This window comes from Saimiri boliviensis, chromosome 9 (assembly GCF_048565385.1).
Source record: "Saimiri boliviensis isolate mSaiBol1 chromosome 9, mSaiBol1.pri, whole genome shotgun sequence".
NCBI lineage: Eukaryota > Metazoa > Chordata > Mammalia > Primates > Cebidae > Saimiri > Saimiri boliviensis.
In genome coordinates, this window is record NC_133457.1 from 109,792,653 (window position 1) to 109,814,330 (window position 21,678).

Genomic DNA, 21,678 nt, shown 5'->3' on the forward strand with positions numbered 1-21,678 from the left:
GGGGTCAAGCCATCCTCCTGCCTCAGCCTCCTGAGTAGCTGGGACTACAGGTGTTTGCCACCCTGCCTGGCTAATTTTAAAAACTTTTTTGGGGGAGGGAGGGAAGATGGAAAAACAAAAAAACAAAAAACAACAAAAAAAACTTTTTTTTTTTTTTTTTTTTTTTTGGTAGAGATGGGGTTTCGTCATGTTGCCCAGGCTGGTCTTGAACTCCTGACCTCAAGCAATCCTCCTTTCTTGGTCTCCCAATATGCTGGATTACAGGTGTGAGCCACCGTGTCCGCTCCCTCCCCACCTTTTTTTTGAGACAGAGTCTTGCTCTGCCTCTCAGACTGAAGTGCAGTGGCACAATCTTGGCTCACTGCAACCTCCGCCTCCCCAGTTCAAGCAATTCTGCCTCAGCCTCCCGAGTAGCTGGGATTACAGGTGAGTGCTACTACATCCAGCTGATTTTTGTATTTTTAGTAGAGACGGGGTTTCACCTTTGGCCAGGCTGGTCTCGAACTCCTGACCTCAAGTGATCTGCCCGCTTCGGCCTCCTGAAGTGCTGGATTACAGGCGTGGGCCACCGCTCCCGGCTCCCACTCTTAATAAATGCCTGTATCCAGGTGCTGGGTGGGAGCTGGGATGGAAGGGAATGAGGTGAGGACGCATGGATGCATGGATGGATGGATGGGAAGTTGAGACATCGACCTCCACGAGGGAATTTCCTTTGAAGGAGAGTGAAACTCTATTGGGAAACTGTTTTCCTTGAAACGCCTCCCCACACGCCAGCTGTGGCCTTCCCGTTTTCTGCGTGGTGGTGTGGGGGGAACTTCCTCAGGCCTCTCCACAGTGGAGACTCTTTCGGTTTTGCCAGGATACCTAGAGGCAGCGGAGAGGGGGGCGGGGAGGGGAGAACCATGAGGGTCCCTGTGGCAGTCCCCAGCACCCATGGGATCTCTCTCCGTTCCCTGGAAGCAGGCTAGCTCCTAGCCCGCCTCAGCTTGGCCTTTGTCTGGGGACAAAGAAGAAGGGCGCTCTCTGGGACCATGCCTCCTCCCCTACCCAGCAAGACGCGCGTCCCTAAACTCCCGGGGGAATTAGACTCTTGGGAAGGTCCTGGGGTAAATCCCACCTCCGAGAATTGCTGGGGGCCGCCCCCTATAGGTGGACCGCGATTGGTCTTTGAAGGCCACGCCCCCTTTCTGGGCGGGGCCAAGGCTGGGGCAGGGGAGTTAGCCAAGGCCCCGCTCCGGCCCCCAGTGGTCCTGCCGCCGGGTCTCACCTCACCATGTTTCGTCTGCCGGTGCAGTGTCTCCTCTGGGGCTGCTTGCTGACCTCTGTGAGTTGTTTTTGCCCCGACCCGACGGGATCTGGGAGTGGGGAATGAGAAGAAAAGGGAAGCAAGACTTCGGAGAAGAGACCTTCTTGGCTGATTTTTGTTGGGGCAGGGGGCTGGGTGGGAGCTGGGCAAGGTGCCCGCACTCCTGGCTGAATGGGGTGGGCTGCCTCTCTCTTCTCCAGGGCCGGGGTCCGGGGTGGTCCAAAGGGGCCGCTCAGAGAAGGCACTGGTTGCACAAGCGTGCCTAGACGGCGTGGATGGGTTTAGGGAGCCTCAGAGGCTGGCCACGCGGAGACTGGTAGGGGGTTTAGAGGGCGGGAAGTGAGGCGGACCAAGGGAAGGGGCGGATCTGGCCAGTTTCCTGTCTCTTTCTTACTATGGACAGATGCCAGCCTCTGCGAGCAGTTATCATCTCCTTGCCAGCTGGGGCTGCCTTCTTCCAGGGCATCTTGTGGGAACAAGAGAGGTGGGCAGTAGCCCAGGTGCTTTTGAGAAGGCAAGGAGCTTTTAATATCGCCCCCCACCCTCCCGAACCCCTATCTTGGGTGTTCCAACTTAGGAGGAATCCCCAGGGCTGTGCCTTTTTCTCCTGAATTTAAGATGACATAGGGAACCCCTGAGGGAGATGAACAGTTTATGGGACCCAATAAAGGGTTAGGACACCAGGGCTCTGGTTAGCTCTGGCCAGGGCTGGTGGTCAGAAGGCTGGAGAAACCAAGGGTTTCTCCAGACACCAGAAGGGCTCAGAGCCAACCAAGCATATCTACGGGATTTTCAGAAGCCTACACTTGACTCACTTTTTGTTTAAATATATTTTTGTAGTTCCTCATTCTGAGGCTGGGAATCCCCTAAGTACCTGGCCCCCTCGTCCCAGCCCCTCTGGCCTCCCCCTACTTTCGAGGGCTATAGATTCCCGCTTGAAGCCTGGGCGAGAATGACCCATGGCGTGGGGGGTCGGCAGCCAGGGAAGAGAGGGAATAGGGAGGCTGCTTTGGTCCCAGAGCTTTCACTTTCACCTGAAGCAATGGCTCTCAGGGAGCAGGGAGGCAGGAGGGGGAGGGCGGAGCTGGAAAGAGGTAAAGGAGGGCCCTTGTGGGAGGAGTGGAGGAAGAGTCAGAGAAGGTGGGGTGAAGGATGTGATCCAGGTTTCTTAAGAGCAGAGTCTGCCCTCATAACTCCCAACTTCGGCTCCAGGTAGAGGCTGGGCTGTGACAACAAGGGGAGGGGCTATCTACCGAGGGCTTCTTGTGTGTCAGGCTCTGAGCCAAACACTGCATGTTTTCTTGGTCTGATGTCTCACAACTCCCCCGTTATACAAATGGGCAAATTGAGGCTCAGAAACGGGGCTTGTCTTGCCAAAGTTCTCATAGCTAGGTAATGGGAGAACCTGGGTGCGAATCTACGCCTGCCTGATTCCTGAGCCTGCCTCTCAGATAGTGAGACTCTCCAAGCTCTGGTCCTGAGCTCTTTTGTGGCAGAAGAACCAGAACTATGGGGAATGAGGACTGGGGATTGACAGATTTTTTAGAGGAGGGTTTATTTCTCATGTGTTTGAAGATGGCGTCAAGGACTTTCCTATCTTTGGGAGTGTGGTGGGGAGCTCCACATTCATAGAATGGTGTCTTGTGATGAGCTGGCGGGGGGCAGTAGCCTTTTGTACTTCCTTCCCCATTTTGGGTAAGTCACGTTTCTGTGAGTAATTTGCTGCGATACCCAGATTGAATGAGAGCCACCAATTAGGTAGGATCCTAGGCAGCCAGCCCAGTAGCCAGGGTGCTGGCCATGTAAGCAGATACAAATGAATAATGATTAAAATTGCCATTTAATGAGCACCTACTATGTTCCAGACACTGTGCCAGGCCATATACATCTATTATTTCCTATCTTCACAATCCAACCTGCAGGGCAGGCATTATTACTCCCATTTTAGAGATGGAGAAACTGAGGCTAAGAGAAGCAAAATAGCTAGTGTTACAAAATCAAGACTGAAGTCTAAAGCTGCTTGACTCTCGAACTTGTGTTCTTTTCCCTGGCTGTTCGTAAAGGGTGGGATGATTTGAAGGAACACATGGACATAGAATTAAACACAGACTCACTTTACAGTTCTTTAAAAAATCCTTCTCATTTTTTTTCAAAGAGGAAGTCTCTGGAGCTAGAATAGAGTTAATGACTCTCAAAGCCTTGCTAATCCTCCTTTTAAAACAAAAATAAAGGGCAGGCCTCGGGTGGAGGGCCTGCAGCAAGCAAAGCAACCAGCTGGGGTTTAATAACCTTGTTTTGTTTCTTCCAAATTTATTTTTAGGGTTACTTTTTATTTATGAGAAGTGATACTGGTTCTTGTCTCTTGGCAATAATGTAAGATTTACATTTAAAGTAAATGTATTGGCCAGGCATGGTGGCTCATGCGTGTAATCCTAGCACTTTGGGAGGCCAAGGCAGTTAGATCACTTGAGGTCAGGAGTTCGAGACCAGCCTGACAACATAATGAAACCCTGTTTCTACTAAAAGTACAAAAATTAGCCAGGCATTGTGGTGCACACCTGTAATCCCAGCTACTCAGGAGGCTGAGGCTGGAGAATTGCTTGAACCTGGGAGGCGGAGATTGCAGTGGGCTGAGATCATGCCACTGCACTCCAGCCTGGGTCATGGAGAGAGACCCTGTCTCAAAAAATAAAACAAAACAAAATAAAATAAAAATATTGACATTAAAAAGAAGTAATTAATAGCATGGATGGTACCTGGATGTAGTAAAATGGTGCAGATGAAACAAGTTGATGGAGAGAGGGAGCATTGAGACCTGAGTTCTCATTCAATCACTGTCCCTGTGAGACTCTGGGCAAGTGGCCCTCTTCTTTGGTGCTCAGTCTCAATTCTCTATAAAATGAAAGAGTTGGAGTTTATTCTTCCAGCTTTACAGTCTAGCATTTTATGAGGGAAGGGCTGGATGAGCAGATGAGGAGTTGGAGGAAGAAAACATGATGGGTCTTGGAAAGAAGCAGGAAGAGAAGCAGAAGAATAGGAGGAAGAGGCCAAGTGCCAAACATGGCCCACCACTGGGCCAGCTGAAGTCAGCCAGCTTCAGGACTCTAGGGGAGCTGCTGGGGTCCCCATGAACTATGGGATCTTTGAGAAGAGGACTGACTCAGGCATCAAGCCCAAAGGAAGTCTGTTCACTTCAGAGAATATTGTGAGTTTCCAGTGCCATCACTTTGTAAAACATCAGAATGATTCTCTGGGTGAGATTATAATCAGCTCAGCTGGCAATTTACTTGAAAACAAACAGCCAATCATTCAGTTTCCACTTTCTGTTTGGACTTGCGCTTCAGTTTGCAGCCTCTTTCCTGGGTGACTTTCACCTTTCTGCCGAGGAGGCTGCAGTGGAGTTTCAAGATCCCTTCAAATGCCATAATTCTGTTTTTAGGTCCATCCAGAACCACCCACTGCATGCAGAGAAAAACAGTACCTAATAAACAGTCAGTGCTGTTCTTTGTGCAAGCCAGGTGAGATGCCAACCTTCTAGCCCCATGACGGAGCCCCCCCTCCGCTTGCTTTTGTGGCAGACACAGACCCCATGTGTTAACTGTAAACTTAAATCTGAAGCGACCCACTTCCCAGCCCTGCTTCACTGTCAGAATGTTCTGGGTTCCCTCTCTACCAGGTAAACCTCTGTTTACCCTGGACTAGAGATCCCAGCTCCTCCATCTTCCTCGCCTGACTATAAAGAGTCCAAGACCTTCATCTTTGAATCCCCTACCATAAAGCCTGGCCTGATCATTGTGTGGTTAATGTCTGACTCATGGAGTTGGCCAAAGCTCTCCCTCATTTCCTGATGTTTTCCAGGAGAGAAACTGGTGAATGACTGCACAGAGACCACTGGCACGCTATGCCTTTCTTGTGGCAAAGGCGAATTCCTAGACACTTGGAACAGAGAGACACACTGCCACCAGCACAAATACTGCGACCCAAGTGCGTGGGCTTTTGGGAAAGGGACGTTTGGGAGCCGGGCTGATATTCCAGCTAATATTCCCGACAATGCAGCCATTCCAATTTATGTAGCCAGGCTCTGTTCTGATTGGTTGGAGTTGGGGTTGTACTGGTCATTAAATGATTTGATTGCCATCTCTACTTGGAAGAGGGTCTGAGGAAGAAAGGGCAGGCAACATGGGGAGTGGGGCTCAGAGCATGGCCCAGCACGGGTTTCCATCCTTCCTGTCCTTCTCTGCTCAGACCTAGGGCTTCGGGTCCAGCAGGAGGGCACTTCAGTAACAGACAACATCTGCATCTGTAAACAAGGCCGACACTGTACAAGCAATGCCTGCGAGAGCTGTGTCCCGAACAGTTCATGCCCACCTGGCTTTGGGGTCAAGCAGATTGGTAAGTGGATCAACTGGAAATGTTTTGGAGGCGGGACAGAGGAACTTAGGGCCCAAGGTGAGGGGCTGGGCACTGGGCACTTAGCTCCAGAGGCAGAGGAGGTGGAGGCTCCCACCTACGTCTGCATCCCCACTGGAGTGAGCTGGAGATGGGACCTTGTTCATTCTGCCCCTGCCATGGGCATCTGTCTTTGAAGAGCAATGGGAGGAGTCCTGGGGACTGCAGCTATTGGGGGCAGCACCACACCAGGGGAAGAGTGCTCAAGGTAGGAGCTCTGCCTGTCCTGTGAGCTGGACAGGTGGTCCACTGTGGTGGTTAATGTCCCCCTCCCCACCCACTCCCAGCTACAGGAGTTTCTGACACCATCTGCGAGCCCTGCCTGGTTGGCTTCTCCAATGTGTCATCTGCTTTCGAAAAATGTCGCCCTTGGACAAGGTATAAGCTCTCATCCCTTGTGTTTCCTGCTCTAAGGATGGCATGGAGCTGCCTCCGTTCTCTCCAGCCACCTGTCCTGTACCCACTCCCAGAGGTCCACACATACTCATGCACTTGTGAAGCATCTGCAGAGTGGCCTCATGGCCAACCAGATGGGCACATGTCTGCATTTTTCTTGCCTGCTCTCTTTTAGAGGTAATAGACACAGGTGATCTCTTGCTTCATGAGAGCCTCCCATCTTGGGGGCATTAGGACACTTCTCTTAGCTTTCCTTCTACCCCTCCTGCTTCTCCTCAGTTTTCCTCCTCTTGCTTTCAGCTTACCTGACTTTCTAGGGCTTTCTGGGTTCTGGGTGCTCACCCTGAGGGCCTCCCTGTCTTACTTCTAGCACCAAACCTGCACCAGATCCTGCCCTCTGGCTGTCTACATGTTTTGGGAACTCACCGTCTCCACTGTCACTTTAGTTTGGACCTCATCACTGTGGTCTGGGTGATGCCTTTGCTGCTTCCTGGCCTCCCTGCCTCTGGTCTCTCCCCTCAGCTGGTTCTCTCTCCATCCTCTTGCCAACGTGAGCATTCTATAGTTTCTTTCAGATCACGACACTCTCCTATTTGAGGTGGTTCCTGTGTCTCTGTTGGAATCCAGACTTCTTAGCATGGCACCTGCCCTTTCTGTTGCATTTCCTGGTCTCTTCCCTGCATGCTACTTTCAATCCTCTGATCACACTGTTAATTCTCTTCCATCAAACTCATCTGCCTGACATACTGTAAACACCTGCCCCAGGCCAGCCGCAATGGTTCACATCTGTAATACCAGCACTTTGGGAGGCTGAGGTGGACGGATCACTTGAGGTCAGGAGTTCAAGAACAGCCAGGTCAACATGGTGAAATCCCATCTCTACCAAATGCAAAAAAAATTAGCTGGGTGTGGTGGTGGGCACCTGTAATCCCAGCTACTCAGGAGGCTGAGGCAGCAGAATTGTTTGAACCTGGGAGGTGGAGATTGTAGTGAGCCAAGATTGTGCTACTGCACTTCAGCCCAGGCAACAGAGCGACACTCTGTCTCAAAAAACAAACACCTGCCCCATTGACTTTTTGCTTTTCATTTTTAAAAATGGGCAAGATAGACACATGGGACAGAAAGCATAGAAGATCCAAAGTCATGTCTCGATGTCTTTCTCCCATCCCTGCCCCTTAGCCTCCCAGTTCTCTCTGGAGGGAGCCATTGTTCCTTGCATATCCTTCCAGAGAGTCTAATATAAATAAACCAACACACACACACACACACACACACACACACACACACGCATACACACAATCTCTCTCCTTTTACTTTTGCACAAATAGGAGTACACCATCTACACTATTTGTTAACTGTCAGCCTTTCCCTAGAAGATTGCAAATTCCTTAAATGTAGAGACTTGGCCATTATTTTTTCTTTCACTGATACATTCCCTATACCTAGAACAGTACCTCATGCGTAATAGGTGCTGTATAAATTTTTACTGATAAATGTTGACCGACTACTGGAGGCACTAGTGGTACAGTATTAATAGAATCAGTGCACTGGCTTACAAATCTGATTACAGCTCAGTAAGTGTGTGAGCCTCACTGAGCCTCAGTGTCCTTATCTGGAAAATGGGAATGACCATCATTTCACAAGGCTTGAGCTAAAGACATGTAAAGTGTGTTGTAAACTGAATGCTCTACTCATGTAAGACTTGCTTTCTTCAAAGCGTCTCTCTTTTTCTCCTACCTTAGATGATTTTTCCTTTGCAATGTCCTGTGTCCATCCTGCTCCACTCCTCCTGGGGCCACCCTGGACCAGGTCTTCATCATCTCATATCTAGATGCTTGCTGTGCCTCCTAGCTGGCCACTCTTCTGTAATTTCTCCGCCTCTGAGCTCTCTGAGCAGCTGAATCCTCTCACTAGTGAAGTCCTCTGGTTGGATGCTGATGAGACTGACCAGGTGAATCCAGTTGAAAACGTCACACCTGCCAGTGATCTGGTCCTAAAGATCCAATTTTCCATAGTTCCCTAACACCATCCTGCATACCACCTGCCTGATTTCCCCAAATCACATCGTCCCACGTAGCTGGCCCGCGTAGCTGGCTTTTGTCTGCAGGGAAGTCTTTCCGGAAGACGCTTAAATGGGAGGTTCTCAACAGGGGGCTCCCTGTGGAACGTTTGCCAATGTCTGGACACATTTCATTTGTCACAAATGGAGAGGGGGATGCGACAGGGATCTGACAGATAGAGGCCAGGGACGCTGCTGAACATCTGCAATACGTAGGGCAGCCCCCGCCCCGCCAAAGAATGATCCAGCCCAAATGTCACTGGTGCTGATTGAGTAACCCTGTCTTAAACTGAACTCATCATCTCTCCATTCCAGCCATGGTGGATTCTGCCTCCTCTGAACCATTCCCATCTCACTTTAGCCTACCTGTATCACAAAGCTTGGCACTCATTATAGACTCCCCTATTTATTACTCCTTCAAGATGTGCAACAATCTTTTCTCTGCACTTTTAAGTTCTGTGAGGACAGAGTATGTGTCATTCCTGTAATAACCAGCATAGGATGTGGCACATACTGTGTGCTCAGTGAACCTGGATTTGCTGATTGTTGACTGACTTGCTCTAGAGTTGGAAATCTTATACTTGGGGAAACTTAGTATCTCTTTCTCTCTCTGTGTGTGCTTTGTGTGTGTGTGTGTGTGTGTGTGTGTGTGTGTGTGTGTGTGCATTTGTGCACATGTCTGTGTGTAGGTGTGAGACCAAAGGCCTGGCTGAGCAACAGGCAGGAACAGACAAGACTGATGCTGTCTGTGGTGAGTCCTGGAAAATGGGCCCCGGAGACAGCCTAGGAAGGTGGGAGCTGAAGGGGGAGACTGAGGCACACAGGGACACTGGATGGGAAAAGTGGGAGGGGAGGCAGTTTGGGGGTGTGGTATCACAGCTCTGCTACTTGTCTTGGGAGCCTGCGCAAGTCACTTCTCCTCTCTTAGCTTCAGTTTCTTCATCTGTAAAATGGGATGATAACAGCACTTCCCTTAGTAGATTTTGATTTTAGAGGGAGAAGGTTGGCCTACAGCACAGATCAGATAACGTTAATCAGTGAAAAAGGTCAGGGGTAAGAAAAATACATTCTCTTTGCTTTCTCTTAAAATTTACCTTCCTCTTCCTAGGGCTGGGACTAGAATGAGGTAAGCAAGGCACTTGCCCTTGGGCACAATATTTAAGAAGGTGCCTTAAAAGTGTAATAATCAAGGTAGATTCATTTTTAAAATTATTTATTGTAGATTCATTTTGATGCAATATTTTTAAAAATAAAAATTAATGCAAAGAAATCCATGATGAGCAAGATAGCAACATTTTAAATAAAGAACAGGATTCGACCCTGTGTTTGCACGACTCTGCCTCACCTGCTTCACCCTAATCCTGGCTCTGGTTCCAATAAAACAAATAGGCAGCCAGCCTGCAGGCTGTAGTTTGCTGACTTGGTGTCTGCCTGATGATTTCCAAAATAGGGCATGAAAAGAGTACTTATCTCGATGCCTGAGTTTTTTGATCATCCTTTTCAATTTTGTCCTGAAACAATTTCATCCCTCGCCTCACCCTAGTCGCTGCCCTGCCTTTTGGTCTTTCTTTTCTTTTCTTACTTAGAAAAAAAACTCGGCACGAGAAACATTTTACCTTTCCCCTCCGCTCTTCTGTACCAAAAGCAACATGCAGACATGAATCATGCTAGACTTCAGCACTGGGCAGAGAGCAGGGAGTGGTGGGGAGCTTGGTAAGCAGGCGGTGACAGCCACCGCCCCCACTTGCTTCTTGCTGATGGTTCCCAGGTGGGGAGGCTGCCCACTGAAACCTGATCTTCCCGGTTTGTAAGAGAAGTCAGATGTCTAGTTTTAATAGGTGATCTCCCAGTTTAAAAATGTTGGCAAATATTTCCAAACATTAAAAAACGTCTGGTTCCTTTAAAGACATCTGCCAGCCACATTTCCCCAAGGGCTGTGGTTTGAACCCTCTGATGCAGATGAGCTCTGACACTGGAGGATTCTGGAGTCTGACATGTCACAGCAGGTTTGGGGTGGGGAGAAACTGCAGGTCGGGGTGCATGCTGAAGTTCTGGTTTCTCCAGGTCCCCAGAATCGGTGGAGACTCCTGCTGCTGATCCCCATCATCTTGGGGATCCTGTTTGCCATCCTCCTGGTGCTGGTCTTTATCAGTGAGTCCCCAGGTCGGGAGGTGACGGGGAAGGGGGGGGCACCTGTTTCCCGATCCGGCCTCTCCAACTCCCCTTTCATTTTCTTTTTCTCTAGAAAAGGTGGACAGGAAGCCACAGGATAAGGTAGGTCTCCCTGAGAACCAGGATAGAGTTTTGGCAAACTGGAAAGATGGCCTCATGGTTACCTATAGGGCAGTAAAACTGATTCAGAGTCTGTCCCTGCAGCCAGGGGGGTGGCAGCAGAATTGGGGACTCTCACCTCCACCCACCATGCTCCTTCTGTCCAGAGCTCAATCCCTGCAGAACTGCCCCTGGCACCCCTGGCAGAGCCTAACACTGACTGTTCTCCATGCCTTTCCTGGCATTCGACACGTGGGGAGCTGTGTCTCTGGGTCTTGGGGCTAGGTCAGATGGGTGGGAGCAAATATGGCAACCCCGTAAGCTCACTGACTCCCACTCTGGAAGCTCCTCTTCACCCTTGGTGTGGCCAGCAGGGGGCAGGAGGTACCCGAGGAATTGGCACTGACCTGCCATCTGGGAAAGAGGGAAGAGCTGGGGAGGGGATCCACTTCCCAGGGAGGGGCTCCTCAGAGGCACAGCTGCCTCTGTTGCTGGGGTGACCTCACACCTTGTCTCCCCAGGTACCCTGCACCAAGCAGATTCCCCAGGAGATAGACGATCTTCCTGGCCCCAACCCTACCCCTCCAGTGCAGGAGACTTTACATGGATGTCAACCAGTTGCCCAGGAGGATGGTAAAGAGAGTCGCATCTCAGTGCAGGAGGGACAGTGAAGCTGGACGCACCCAGGAGTGTGGCCACGTGGGCAAACAGGCACCTGGCCAGAGAGCCTGGTGCTACTGCTGCTGTGGCATGAGGGTGAGGGACTGGCACTGACTGGGCACAGCTCCTCCCTCCTGCTTGCACCCCTGCGGGTTGAGACAGGAGACTTAAGAGTGGATGGAGAAACAGTCCGCCTTGAAGAACCTCTCACTTCATCCCTCGAGCCCATCCAGTCTCCCAACTGTATTAAAGACAGAGGCAGAACTTTGGTGGTGGTGGCGGGGGCTGTGATATAGTAATATCCACCAGCCCTTCCGATCCAGCAGTTTGGTGCCCCAAGAGGCATCGTGGTGGCTTCCCTGCACCCAGGAAGCCATATATATACATGGGTGCCCACTGCAGCATTGTTTGTGATAGCAAACATAACTGTCCATCATCGGGAAACTGGCCAAATAAAATTGGAATATATTTATACAACAGAATCTCAAAAACACTGTTGAGTAAGGAAAAAAGCGTGTTGCTGAATGATGGGTAGGAAACCTTTAAAAAAAAGGTACATGCTTTTATGTATGTACGTTGCCTATGGATCTATGTATAAATATAATATACATCATATATTGGTATAACAAGGGTTCTGGAAGGATACACAGAAAACCCACAGCTCGAAGAGTGGTGACGTCTGAGGTGGGGAAGAAGGGGCTGGGGGAGGGTTGGTTGAAGGGAGATTTGGCTTTCCCATAATGCTTCATTTTTTTCCCAAAAGGAGAGTGAATTCACGTAATGCTTATGTAATTTAAAAAATCATCAAACATGTAAAAAGAAAAACGGGGGCGAACATGCCGGGTGACATGAGCTGTTTAACCTGCTGTCAGGCGCACAGAATGAGGACATTTTCTGTAGATACATGAGAATGTCCCAGGTTGCCGCCTCTCCAGGGTGGTTTCCGTGTGTGCTCACATGTGGCATCAAGGTTACAAAGGGCTCTTCCCATTTGATTCATGTTCACAAAAATAGCCTTCCCAGGCCGGGCGGGCCTGCACGACTCCCTCCTTTACAGAGGGGGAAATGGAGGTCCAGAGAGGCAAAGTGACTTTCCTACAGTCACACAGCAGTGTCTGGTAGTGCCACGCTCAGAGCTCCCCACTCTGGGTCCTGAGTTTCTCCCAGATCTGCCTGCTCTCTGGAACCGACATCTGTAGCTCCTTCCCAGGGAGATCCTGGGTCTCCCACTGCCTTTTGACCTCCCTGTGGCTGCAGGAGCTGCTGCTTCTTGGTCAGATGGCATCCCCTTCCCCCCAGCAGTATCTCAGGATAAAAATAAACCATCCTGTTCTCTTTTCCTGCTGAGCCAACTGAGGGGGAGCCTAGCCAGGAGGAACGGCAGATGGAGTGGGAGCAGAGGGGAGGGGAAGGGAGGGGAGGGGAGCGGAGGGGAGGGGAGGAAGGTTGGAGGACAAGGAGGAGAAGGAAGAGCAATGCAAAGTACGGTGCAGAACTCCGGCACCAAAGTTCGAGGTGAGGTTTAACCCAGGGGTCTCAACCTTTCCCAGGGAAGAAACTGCTTTGGATTTCCCCAACACGTCCTGCTGGCTGGTGGGTGAGGGGTGATGGGGGGCAAGGGGAGATGTGGAGAGGGATCATCCCGATGGAGGCTGTGAGGGCAGCTGGGAGCCAAGAGAGGGGCACCTGGCCTGGCAGTCTTCCCAGAAGTGCTTTAAGAACCATTTGGATGCACCAGGTGGAGGCCTTTGGTTTAGAAAGTGGAGCAAAGTGGTGATGGCGGGAAGGGGAACTTTGGGACCTAATTCTCGTCTCCTACCTAGAGCCTAAGCATGAGTGTTGTTCACTTCTGTGGTGGTGTGGTGGAAAGAGACCAAAGACCCATGTGCCACCTAACAGTGGGACCTTGGATGAGTCACTTTCACCGATTCACTTCTCAGTTTCCTTATCTGACAAATGGGACAAAAGCTGCAGCAGACGCTATTGACGCTTCCTGTATTATCTCCTAGGTCAGAGCGTTTCAAATTTGAGTGTGGGTCAGGTATGGCGGCTCACGGCTGTAATCCCAGCCCTCTGGGAAGCCAAGACGGGCAGATCACCTAAGATCAGGAGTTCAAGACCGGCCTGGCCAACATGGCAAAACCCCATCTCTACTCAAAATACAAAAATTAGCTGGGCATGGTGGCAGGTGCCTGTAATCCCAGCTGCTTGGGAGGCTGAGGCAGGAGAATCATTTGAACCCAGGAGCTGGAGGTTGCAGTGAGCCGAGATCATACCACTGCACTCCAGCCTGAGTGACAGAGAGAGACCCTGTCTCAACAACAACAATAACAACAACAACAAAACTTGAATGTGTATCTGAACTACTTGCAGGGTGGTTCTTGTTAAAGATTGCGGGGCCCACTTCCTGTGTTTCTGATTCCGTAGGTCTGGGGTGGAGATCAAGCATCTACATTCTAACAAGTGTCCCAAGTGGTATTAATGTTGCCGCTCTGGGGCTCACACTTGGGGGAACCACTGCCTTCAAATTTCTTTCTTTCTCTCTTTTTTGAGGCATCGTCTCGCTCTGTTGCCCAGGCTGAAGTGCAGTAGTACCGCCCCAGCGCACTGCAACCTCCACCTTCTTGGTTCAAGCGACTCTCCTGCCTCAGCCTCCTGAGTAGCTGGGACTACATGCGTGGGCCACCACGACTGGCTAATTTTTTGAAGTTTTAGTAGAGACGGGGATTTTACCATGTTGTCCAGGTTGGTCTTGAACTCCTCAAGTGATCCTCCCGCCTTGGCCTTCCAAAGTGTTGGAATTACAGGCGTGAGCACTGCGACAGGCCTGCGTTTATATTTCTATACTGTGTAAGCAGCCAGTTTCTGACTGCAAGCTGGGAATCACTTGCCTCAGGGCTTTTCCAGGCCTTGAAAACATGCTTGGTGCCGAGGAAGGCCAGGTAAGCTGTAGATGGGCGCGTTGATTCCCCGAAGTACGCTCAGCCAGCCGGGGTTGAAAATGGGTGGATAAATACTCAATCAAGCTCCCTCGCCCTTGGGAGGGACAAACGTGAGCTGTGTTCTACAGCGTCTCCGAGGCTCCCTGGAGGGGCTGAGCCACGGATTCCCATCGTTTCCCTGTCTCTTGCCCTCTCGACCACTGGTGCTTCCCGGGTTCAACCCCAAATAAACAACCTGCATTCATCCCTAGGCTCAGGATCTGCTCCTGGGAGATGTTCCCCCTGAGAATCAGCAGAAGCATGCACAACAACGTGCAATTTTGTTTTTCTTAGCGTCCCTAACGAAGGGAAGAGGTGGTTATTCTTGGCAACGTTAGCAAGCTCTGGTTCTAAATGGAGATTGGCCAGGAGCTTTCTGTGTGGCCTCAGGAAAGTTACTCTCAGTTCTGGGCTTTTGTCCCTGGATGCTTGATGAAGGACTGGGTCCCTAGGAGTTCTAAGGATCCTGCCAGTTCTGAAAATAGTGGAGAGGACCAACCTCTTCAGGGTGTAGGGTCTTCCCCGGGACGTGAACGGAGGGGGTGACTGTGAGGCGCGCATCAGCCAGAAGGTGGCGCCAAGGTAACGCCCAAAGACCTTGGCGGAGGCTTGGGCGCCCTGTGTGAAGTTGCGTTTGCTGAGTCGCCCCACACCTGCCCACACTTGGGAGAGGAGGCCTTTCTGCCCTCGGCCCCATCAGCCTGAGCCTCCTGGAGCCTCTACTCTGCCACGTCATCCATCCCCAGGTCTTGAGTACGTCCTTCCTTAATAAACATCGGCTGCGGTCCTACTGTGTGCCCCATTCCAAGCTAGGGCTGTGCACAGTGACACGGCTAGGAGCCCACACTGATTGAGTGCCCGCTGTGTGCTAGGCACAACGCTCAGGGCTTTGCATGCATTGCCTTAATCTGTATGACAGCCCTGCATAAGACGTGGTCTCTTAACAATCCCCATTTTACAGATGAGGTGCAGGAGTCAAATGCCTTGCTAAGGTCTGGAGAGTGAGAGCTGGGATTTGGACATAACTAGGTTGATTCAAGAGCCTGTGGTTTTTGTTCATTCAGTGAGTAGGAAAATGGGCCCATGCGTGTGGGGGGTGATGCAAACTCATGTCCGCAGGGGCTGGAGAAGGGGCTGGGAGGCAGGTCAGGTGGCCGAGGCTACAGCAAAACGCAGAAGCTCTGCCCGTCTTTGGGGGCAGCCTCCATTGGCTTCTTCCAGTGGTTGCCCAGCAGGAATGAGGGTTGCGGACTGTTTGGAATCTGGATTTTTATGTGAACTCTATTTTTAAATTCCAAAAATTGGTCAAGAACCTCACAAAAGTGGCCAGGTGCGGTGGCTCACACCTGTAATTCCAGCACTTTGGGAGGCCAAGGCAGGCAGATCACCTGAGGTCAGGAATTCGAGACCAGCCTGGCCAACATGGTGAAGCCCTGTCTCTACTAAAAATACAAAAAAATTCACTGATCATGGTGGTGCGTGCTGGTAATCCCAGCTACTCGGGAGCTGAGGCATTATTGCTTGAACCCTGGAGGTGGAGGTTGTAGTGAGCTGAGATTGCACCACTGTACTCCAGCCTGGGTGACAAAAGCGAGACTCTGTCTCCAAAAAAAAGAAAAAGACCAAAAACAATAAAAAAAAAAAACAAAAACAAACACAAAAACTCGGTGAGAGCCTGGGAAAGCAGGTCACAGACAGCTGGGATTACGAGACTGGAAATTTCATTGCATCCTACCCTTTTGTTTTTATATGTGGGGAAACAGAGGCACCGAGAAACTCCAGAGCTGGCTCAGGCAATATGTCCTAGGCAACGCGTCTCTCTCTGCACCCTGCCAGGAGGTTGAAGAGCCCTTGGGGGCTTAGGCTCCACCCTGTGCACCCCAGGTGACCAGGGCCTAAGGCACTGATGCTCTGGGACTGAGGGACTTCCCTTGGGAGGGGCCTAGTTGCATGTAGATGTCCTCCTCATTCTATGAACAGCACCCCCACCCCCGCAGCCCCGGCCACAGGCAGGAACACACACCAGCTCCCCCACTTAAGCCTTCAGGCCCTGCAGTCAATTCCCTGGGCAGCAGAAGTTATTAAAGACCCTGCCCCCAAGGACTCTTCTCTTCCCTAGTGTGATTCTGGCACAGCAAATTATAAACCCACCCGCAGGGGTGGGGAAGATGCAGTTTTAATTTGTGAAAAAAAAAAAAGACAAAAAAATGAAATCCATGTAGTGGTCCTGGAGTCGGGGAGATGGGGAAGCTCCTGAGGGGCTCCTTCTGGGATAAGCAGTATTGTTAGGGTGGGCGCCCTAGAAGAAACCCAGCAAGGCTGGTCCCAGCCAACCGGAGCCAGTGGGCAGGGGATGAGGACGCTGGGCTCTTCCTATACGCGCCTTCCCTCCCTGTCCCTGGGGCTCGCTGCCGACTGGCGCGTCCTGTCCGGCCTTGGCGCCCAGCTAGTTCCCTGCCTCCCTCCCACCCTCTGTAGCATCTGCCCGCACCCCCTCCTGCTGCTTGCTCCCAGGCTTTCCAGCCACCTCCTTTCCCATCGCCAGCTCTCCGACTCACCTTGTTTTCTTTTGAACAAGTGTTATTGTTCTGCCTAATTATAAAAGTCATGCTCATGCACCATACCCCCCATCCAAGCAATAAACAGGACCAGGGAAGTAAGACCACTCGTAAGCCTCCCACCCCCTGCCAACCACAAGGCATGGGTCCTTCCAGAATTGTTTTTTCTGCCAAAACCATTTTTTTAAAACTTGGGCTATTATTATATGCACTGTTTGGTAAGCAGCCTCTTTGCTTAGCAGTGTGTACGGCAGACGTCTCTCCATGCCAATTATGTAGAAATGGACAGCCTGCTTTTTTTTTTTTTTTTTTTTTTTTTTGTCTCACTCTGTCACCCAGTCTGGAGTGGTGTGATCACGGCTCACTGCAGCCTCAACCTCGAGGGCTCAGGTGATCCTCCCAGCTCAGGCTCCTGAGTAACTGGGACTACAGGCTTGCACTGCCACACTTGACTAATTTTTGTATTTCTTTGTAGAGCTCGGGTCTTGCCATGTTGCCTAGGCTGGTCTCGAACTTCTGGGCTCAAGTGATCTGCCTGCCTTGGCCTCCCAAAGTGCTAGGGTTACAGACCTGAGCCACTAAGCCCAGCAACAGCATGCTTTTTTGTTTGTTTGTTTGTTTGTTTTTGAGACCAAGTCTCACTCTTATTGCCCAGGCTGGAGTGCAATGGCGTGATCTCGGCTCACTGCAACCTCCCCCTCCTGGCTTCAAGCGATTCTCCTGCATCAGCCTCCCGAGTAGCTGGGATTACAGGCATGTATCACCATGCCCAGCTAATTTTATGTTTTTAGTAGAGATGAGGTTTCTGTTGGTCAAGCTGGTCTCGAACTCCTGACCTCAGGTGATCCGCCTGCCTCAGCCTCCCAAAGTGCTGGGATGACAGGCATGAGCCACCGCGCCCGGCCAACAGCATGCTTTTTAATTGCTACATAGTATCCCGTTGTGGGGCTGGATGCTGGTTCATGAAGAAACTCCCATGAAGTCCCTCATGAACTTTTAGGCAGGATCTCTCTTTTCTTTTCCTCTTGAATCTTCCCCGGGCCTCCTCTGATTTTCCTTTCTCTCCAGCGTTTCTCCCACATACCATTTTCTCTCTCCTCCTTCTGCTCTCTCCTCCTCTCTGACTTCATCCCTGAGACGCCACCCTCAGTCTCTCCCATCTTCTCCCCTCCACACACCCCTCTTCCCAGCCTTCCCCAACCCTTCCCATGCCCTCTGACTCCGCTCCCTGTGGCAGGGTGGGGGTCCGCGGTGTTTAACGCCGCTTCCTCCTCAGACACGTGCCATCTCATTAGCCTGCCTGTCCCCCCAAGTGAGGCAGGCAGGAGCCACAGTCGCCGAGAGAGGCCTAATTGAATGTAACTAATTATTCACTCCCTTAAATGGGCCTGGGAGGGACAGAATTACTCACTCTGAACTGGGGAGACAGGGAACTGGCCGCTGGCAAACAAATCCTAGGGCCTGTGGAAAGGGCTCTCCTTGGAATACTAATTAGGGCGGAGTGATGGAATAAAATCAGGGACAGAGACGCCTCTCCCTGCCCTCCCACCTCATCTGGGAAGCTGGGGGTTGGGAGGAGGAAGGGACCCTTGTGTGAATCTAATTGAAGGACCCCAGGGAAGTGTGAATATGGGGTGGGGTGGGAGGAATGAAATGCTGAGCCTGGGGCTGGAAGAAGGCAGGGGGCTAATGTTTAATATGGAGAGAGGCGGGAGGGCACAGCAGTGCGGGAGGGAAGGAGCTGGCTCAGGGTGGGCTGGCAGCAACCCCAGAGCTACCCAGAGCTGAGGGAACCTCACTGGCTCCTGGGAGGAAGCCCCTCTCCTCTCAAGCACTACCAAGTGCCAGGCCCTGTGCTAAAGACTGGTGTTCCAAATCTTCCCGAAGCCCTTCGTGGGTTGGCTGGGTCCGTATCTCAGATGAGAAAAACTGAGGCTCAGAGAGGGGAAGCGGCTCCTTCATCCAGGATCAAGAAGCTAAAGCGTGCAGAGCTGGGGCTCGGTCCTGCCCGGCTGCAAAGTTTCTGTTTCTAACCTTTAGGATTACCCAGGCGACATCCCAGACCAATTAGAGGAAATTTCCATGGGGGTGGCATGTGATGGTCATCGTCCAGGCGTCAGTATTTATTATTTGTTCTTTTATTTTTATTGTTTTTAAGACGGAGCCTTGCTCTGTTGCCCAGGCTAGAGCACAGTGATGCGATCTTGGCTCACTGCAACCTCTGCCTCCTGGGTTCAAGTGATTTTGCTGCCTCAGCCTCCCAAGTAGCTGGGATTATAGGTGCCTGCCACTGCACCCAGCTAATTTTTGTATTTTTTAGTAGAGACGGGGCTTCACCATATTGGCCAGGCTGTTCTTGAAATCCTGACTTCGTGATCCACCCACCTCGGTCTCCTAAAGTTCTGGGATTACAGGTGTGAGCCACCATTCCTGGCCTTTTATTTTATTTTATTTTATTTTTATTTTTTGAGACAATCTCACTCTGTCACCCAGGCTGGAGAGCAGTGGCGCAATCTCGGTTCCCTGCAACCTCTGCCTCCAGGGTTCAAGCGATCCTCGTGCCTTGGCCTCCCGAGTAGCTGGGATTACAGATGCCTGCTACCAGGCCGGGCTAATTATTCTATTTCTAGTAGAGATGGAGTTTCACTATGTTGCCCGGTCTCAAACTCCTGACCGCAAGTGATCCATCTGCCTTGGCCTCCCAATGTGCTGGGATTGTGGGCATGAGCCACCACTCAGTATTCATGAACCCAGCCAATCATCAGTATTTTTTAAAGAGCTTCCCTGGTGATTCTGAGATTCAGCCAAAACTGAGGACCCCCCAGTCTGGACTTTATTTCCCTATTTGAGTCACTGCTTCTTTTTCACAAGTGGCATCCATCTTCTGCTGAGCCAACCTGTCCCAAAAGACCTGTCGGCTCTGTCTAGGCTTACCTCTGGGGCAGGTTTTCGGACAGCTGGGAGCATGCAAGCACGGGTGGAAGGGACTGTGTGGAATAGGATGGGGGAGGGTTCTAATGTCCAGGCAGGTGGGGGTGGACCCAGGGTAGAAGACCTGAATGCAGCCCCAGGAGACTCTGGGATGTACCATTCTGGGCAGATCCTGAAGGTCAAGGTGAGAGGTCAATTAGGAATTGTGCAGTCATGGAAAGAACACAAATCACATGATAGACGTGGAGAGTGGAGAGGTGCGTGCGTGTGTGCGTGCGTGTGTAGTCAGGGAGTGGTAGGCGTGGGTGGGAATAGTAATCATGCTTCTTGATGTCATTCATGTGCCAGGTACTTTTCCCATATTATCTCATTTGTCCTGACAACAGTCCTTTGAGGGTGTGTGGTCATCCTTGCAGCTGAGCAAGGTGCAGCTCAGAGAGGTTGAGTAAGTGTCCCAAGGCCACACAGCAGAACCAGTATTCAATTTCTGGTTCTCAATTCCAAACCCCAGGCTCCTTTCTTTTACGCTGATTTAATTCTGCTATTGCACTTGTGGTGTCTTCTCTAGCAGGTGTTGGTGTGTGTGCGCGCATGCTGGTTAGATACGCGTGATGTGCGTGTGCTTGTGTGTGTATTTCTTCCTCCTTTCAGGAGGGTCAAGACTTCCATTCTGCACAGCACAATGCCTCCTGCTGACTAGTGAGAGGGAGGAGGACAGGCACCCATCCCTGCTTCTTGCCCCTATTCCCCATTGCCACTCAGCTGATGACTGCCTCTCCTGTGGCTGGCGCTGGGAGGGGCGGGGCAAGGGGTTTATCCTGGCAACCAAGTAACAGATAGCCTTATCTGTAACAAGGGTGGAGAGAGAATATATTTCTAGGGCAGGGAATTTCTCTCTTTTTCAGGCTTTCAAGTTGCCCTTGTGCCATCCCCTTTCCTCCACCCCCACCTCCGGTGAAGGTGACAGGGAGAGATGGGCATGTCACATTCATCCCCCTTCCGCTCCCCCACCTCAAATACAGGGGACTTCATGGGAGCTTCAAAGAGGGGCAGCAAATTTATGAGCCCGACACGGATTCCCTGATCACCTTCCTGGCTGATCCATCTTTCTGGAGCCAGAGGTGAAATGAAATTATTGTGAAATCAATCCATACAGATGATTGAGGGACTGGCAGTGGGGGGACAGCAAGGGGTGTAAGACAGGAGCTGAGGGGCTCTGGGGGGAGGGCTGTTGCCATTCCCCTTGGCTAAGACCCAGAGAAGGAACTTGACTGGCCTTCCTCCCTTTGATGGGGTGTGGCAGGGTTCTGCTTGTGGCCCCAACTCTCTATGGAGACCCTTGCTTGCCCAATAGGATCCGTATCTAAGGGGCTGAATGCAGGACCCTCCAGCTTGTGATGGGGTCCTGTGTCACCCATGCTTCCAAACTCCTAGGGTCAGAGAGCGAGGCAGGGCCACTGGAGAGGGTGTGAGGGGTTGCCTCCGGGGTGAGGTGGGAGGGAAGACAGTCAGAATCAGGACCAAGGGCCCGGACCGGATGATGCTTCCTATGTTTCATTACCTGCGTGGAGGCCCCCTGCTGTGCCAGGTGTTCACACCTAAATTTTGGGAATGAAGGGAGACTCAAGGGAAGGCGCCAGTGTTGGGGTTACTCAGACAGCTTGGGGGCCGCGCCTGTTTACCAGGAGATTTGGAAGTAGTTCAATATTTTAACAACCTCTGTAGTGGGACTTCATGTTCCAGCTGAGCACGGATCTTGGAGCAGGGCGAGGGTTGGGGCCGCTTGGTGTCCCCTCTCCCTCCGCTTTGCCCAGCAGCGTCTGAGGTCTCCTTCCCAAAGACCTCGCGGGATGGCTGTGTCTCAGGCTGGTGCCTCAGGGGCTGGCCTCAGAGCTGAAGGGTCCACAGTGGACTTGCCAAGCCCAGATTGCCAGAGCTTTCCTGCCTCCCCTCCCACCTCAGCTGGCTCTCAGGGGACCCCCTGCCACCCTGAGCACTGAGCTGGAAGTGGAGGCAGCCAGCCGGCTGGGATGTGATCATTCGGCCTCCTGAGCAAGGCCAGCCTTG

The 21,678-nt window shown here is 51.4% G+C and overlaps 1 protein-coding gene across 2 annotated transcripts; it reads left to right on the forward strand.

Annotated features, from left to right (window-relative positions):
• The first annotated feature begins 1,186 nt into the window (after window positions 1–1,186).
• Window positions 1,187–11,961, forward strand: CD40 (CD40 molecule). 2 transcript variants are annotated; one of them, XM_003936475.4, is made up of 9 exons: window positions 1,187–1,324; window positions 4,746–4,824; window positions 5,165–5,290; window positions 5,552–5,698; window positions 6,043–6,133; window positions 8,900–8,961; window positions 10,275–10,361; window positions 10,456–10,484; window positions 11,003–11,961. In XM_003936475.4, exons 1-9 carry the CDS (start codon window positions 1,274–1,276, stop codon window positions 11,150–11,152), a joined length of 822 nt encoding a protein of 273 aa, XP_003936524.2. In that variant the 5' UTR covers window positions 1,187–1,273; the 3' UTR covers window positions 11,153–11,961. The 2 variants fall into 2 exon arrangements, with proteins under 2 accessions (XP_003936524.2, XP_010345228.2); XM_010346926.3 differs by lacking the exon at window positions 8,900–8,961.
• Window positions 11,962–21,678: the final 9,717 nt, after the last annotated feature.

What these genes read in the sequence shown, in the direction of transcription:
- CD40 (XM_003936475.4), top strand. Translation starts at nt 1,274, where the DNA reads ATGTTTCGTCTGCCGGTGCAGTGTCTCCTCTGGGGCTGCTTGCTGACC. An exon ending in GGGGCTGCTTGCTGACCTCT is followed by an intron (nt 1,325 to 4,745) that starts GTGAGTTGTTTT and finishes TTCTGTTTTTAG; the next exon opens with GTCCATCCAGAACCACCCAC. An exon ending in CCTGGTGCTGGTCTTTATCA is followed by an intron (nt 10,362 to 10,455) that starts GTGAGTCCCCAG and finishes CTTTTTCTCTAG; the next exon opens with AAAAGGTGGACAGGAAGCCA.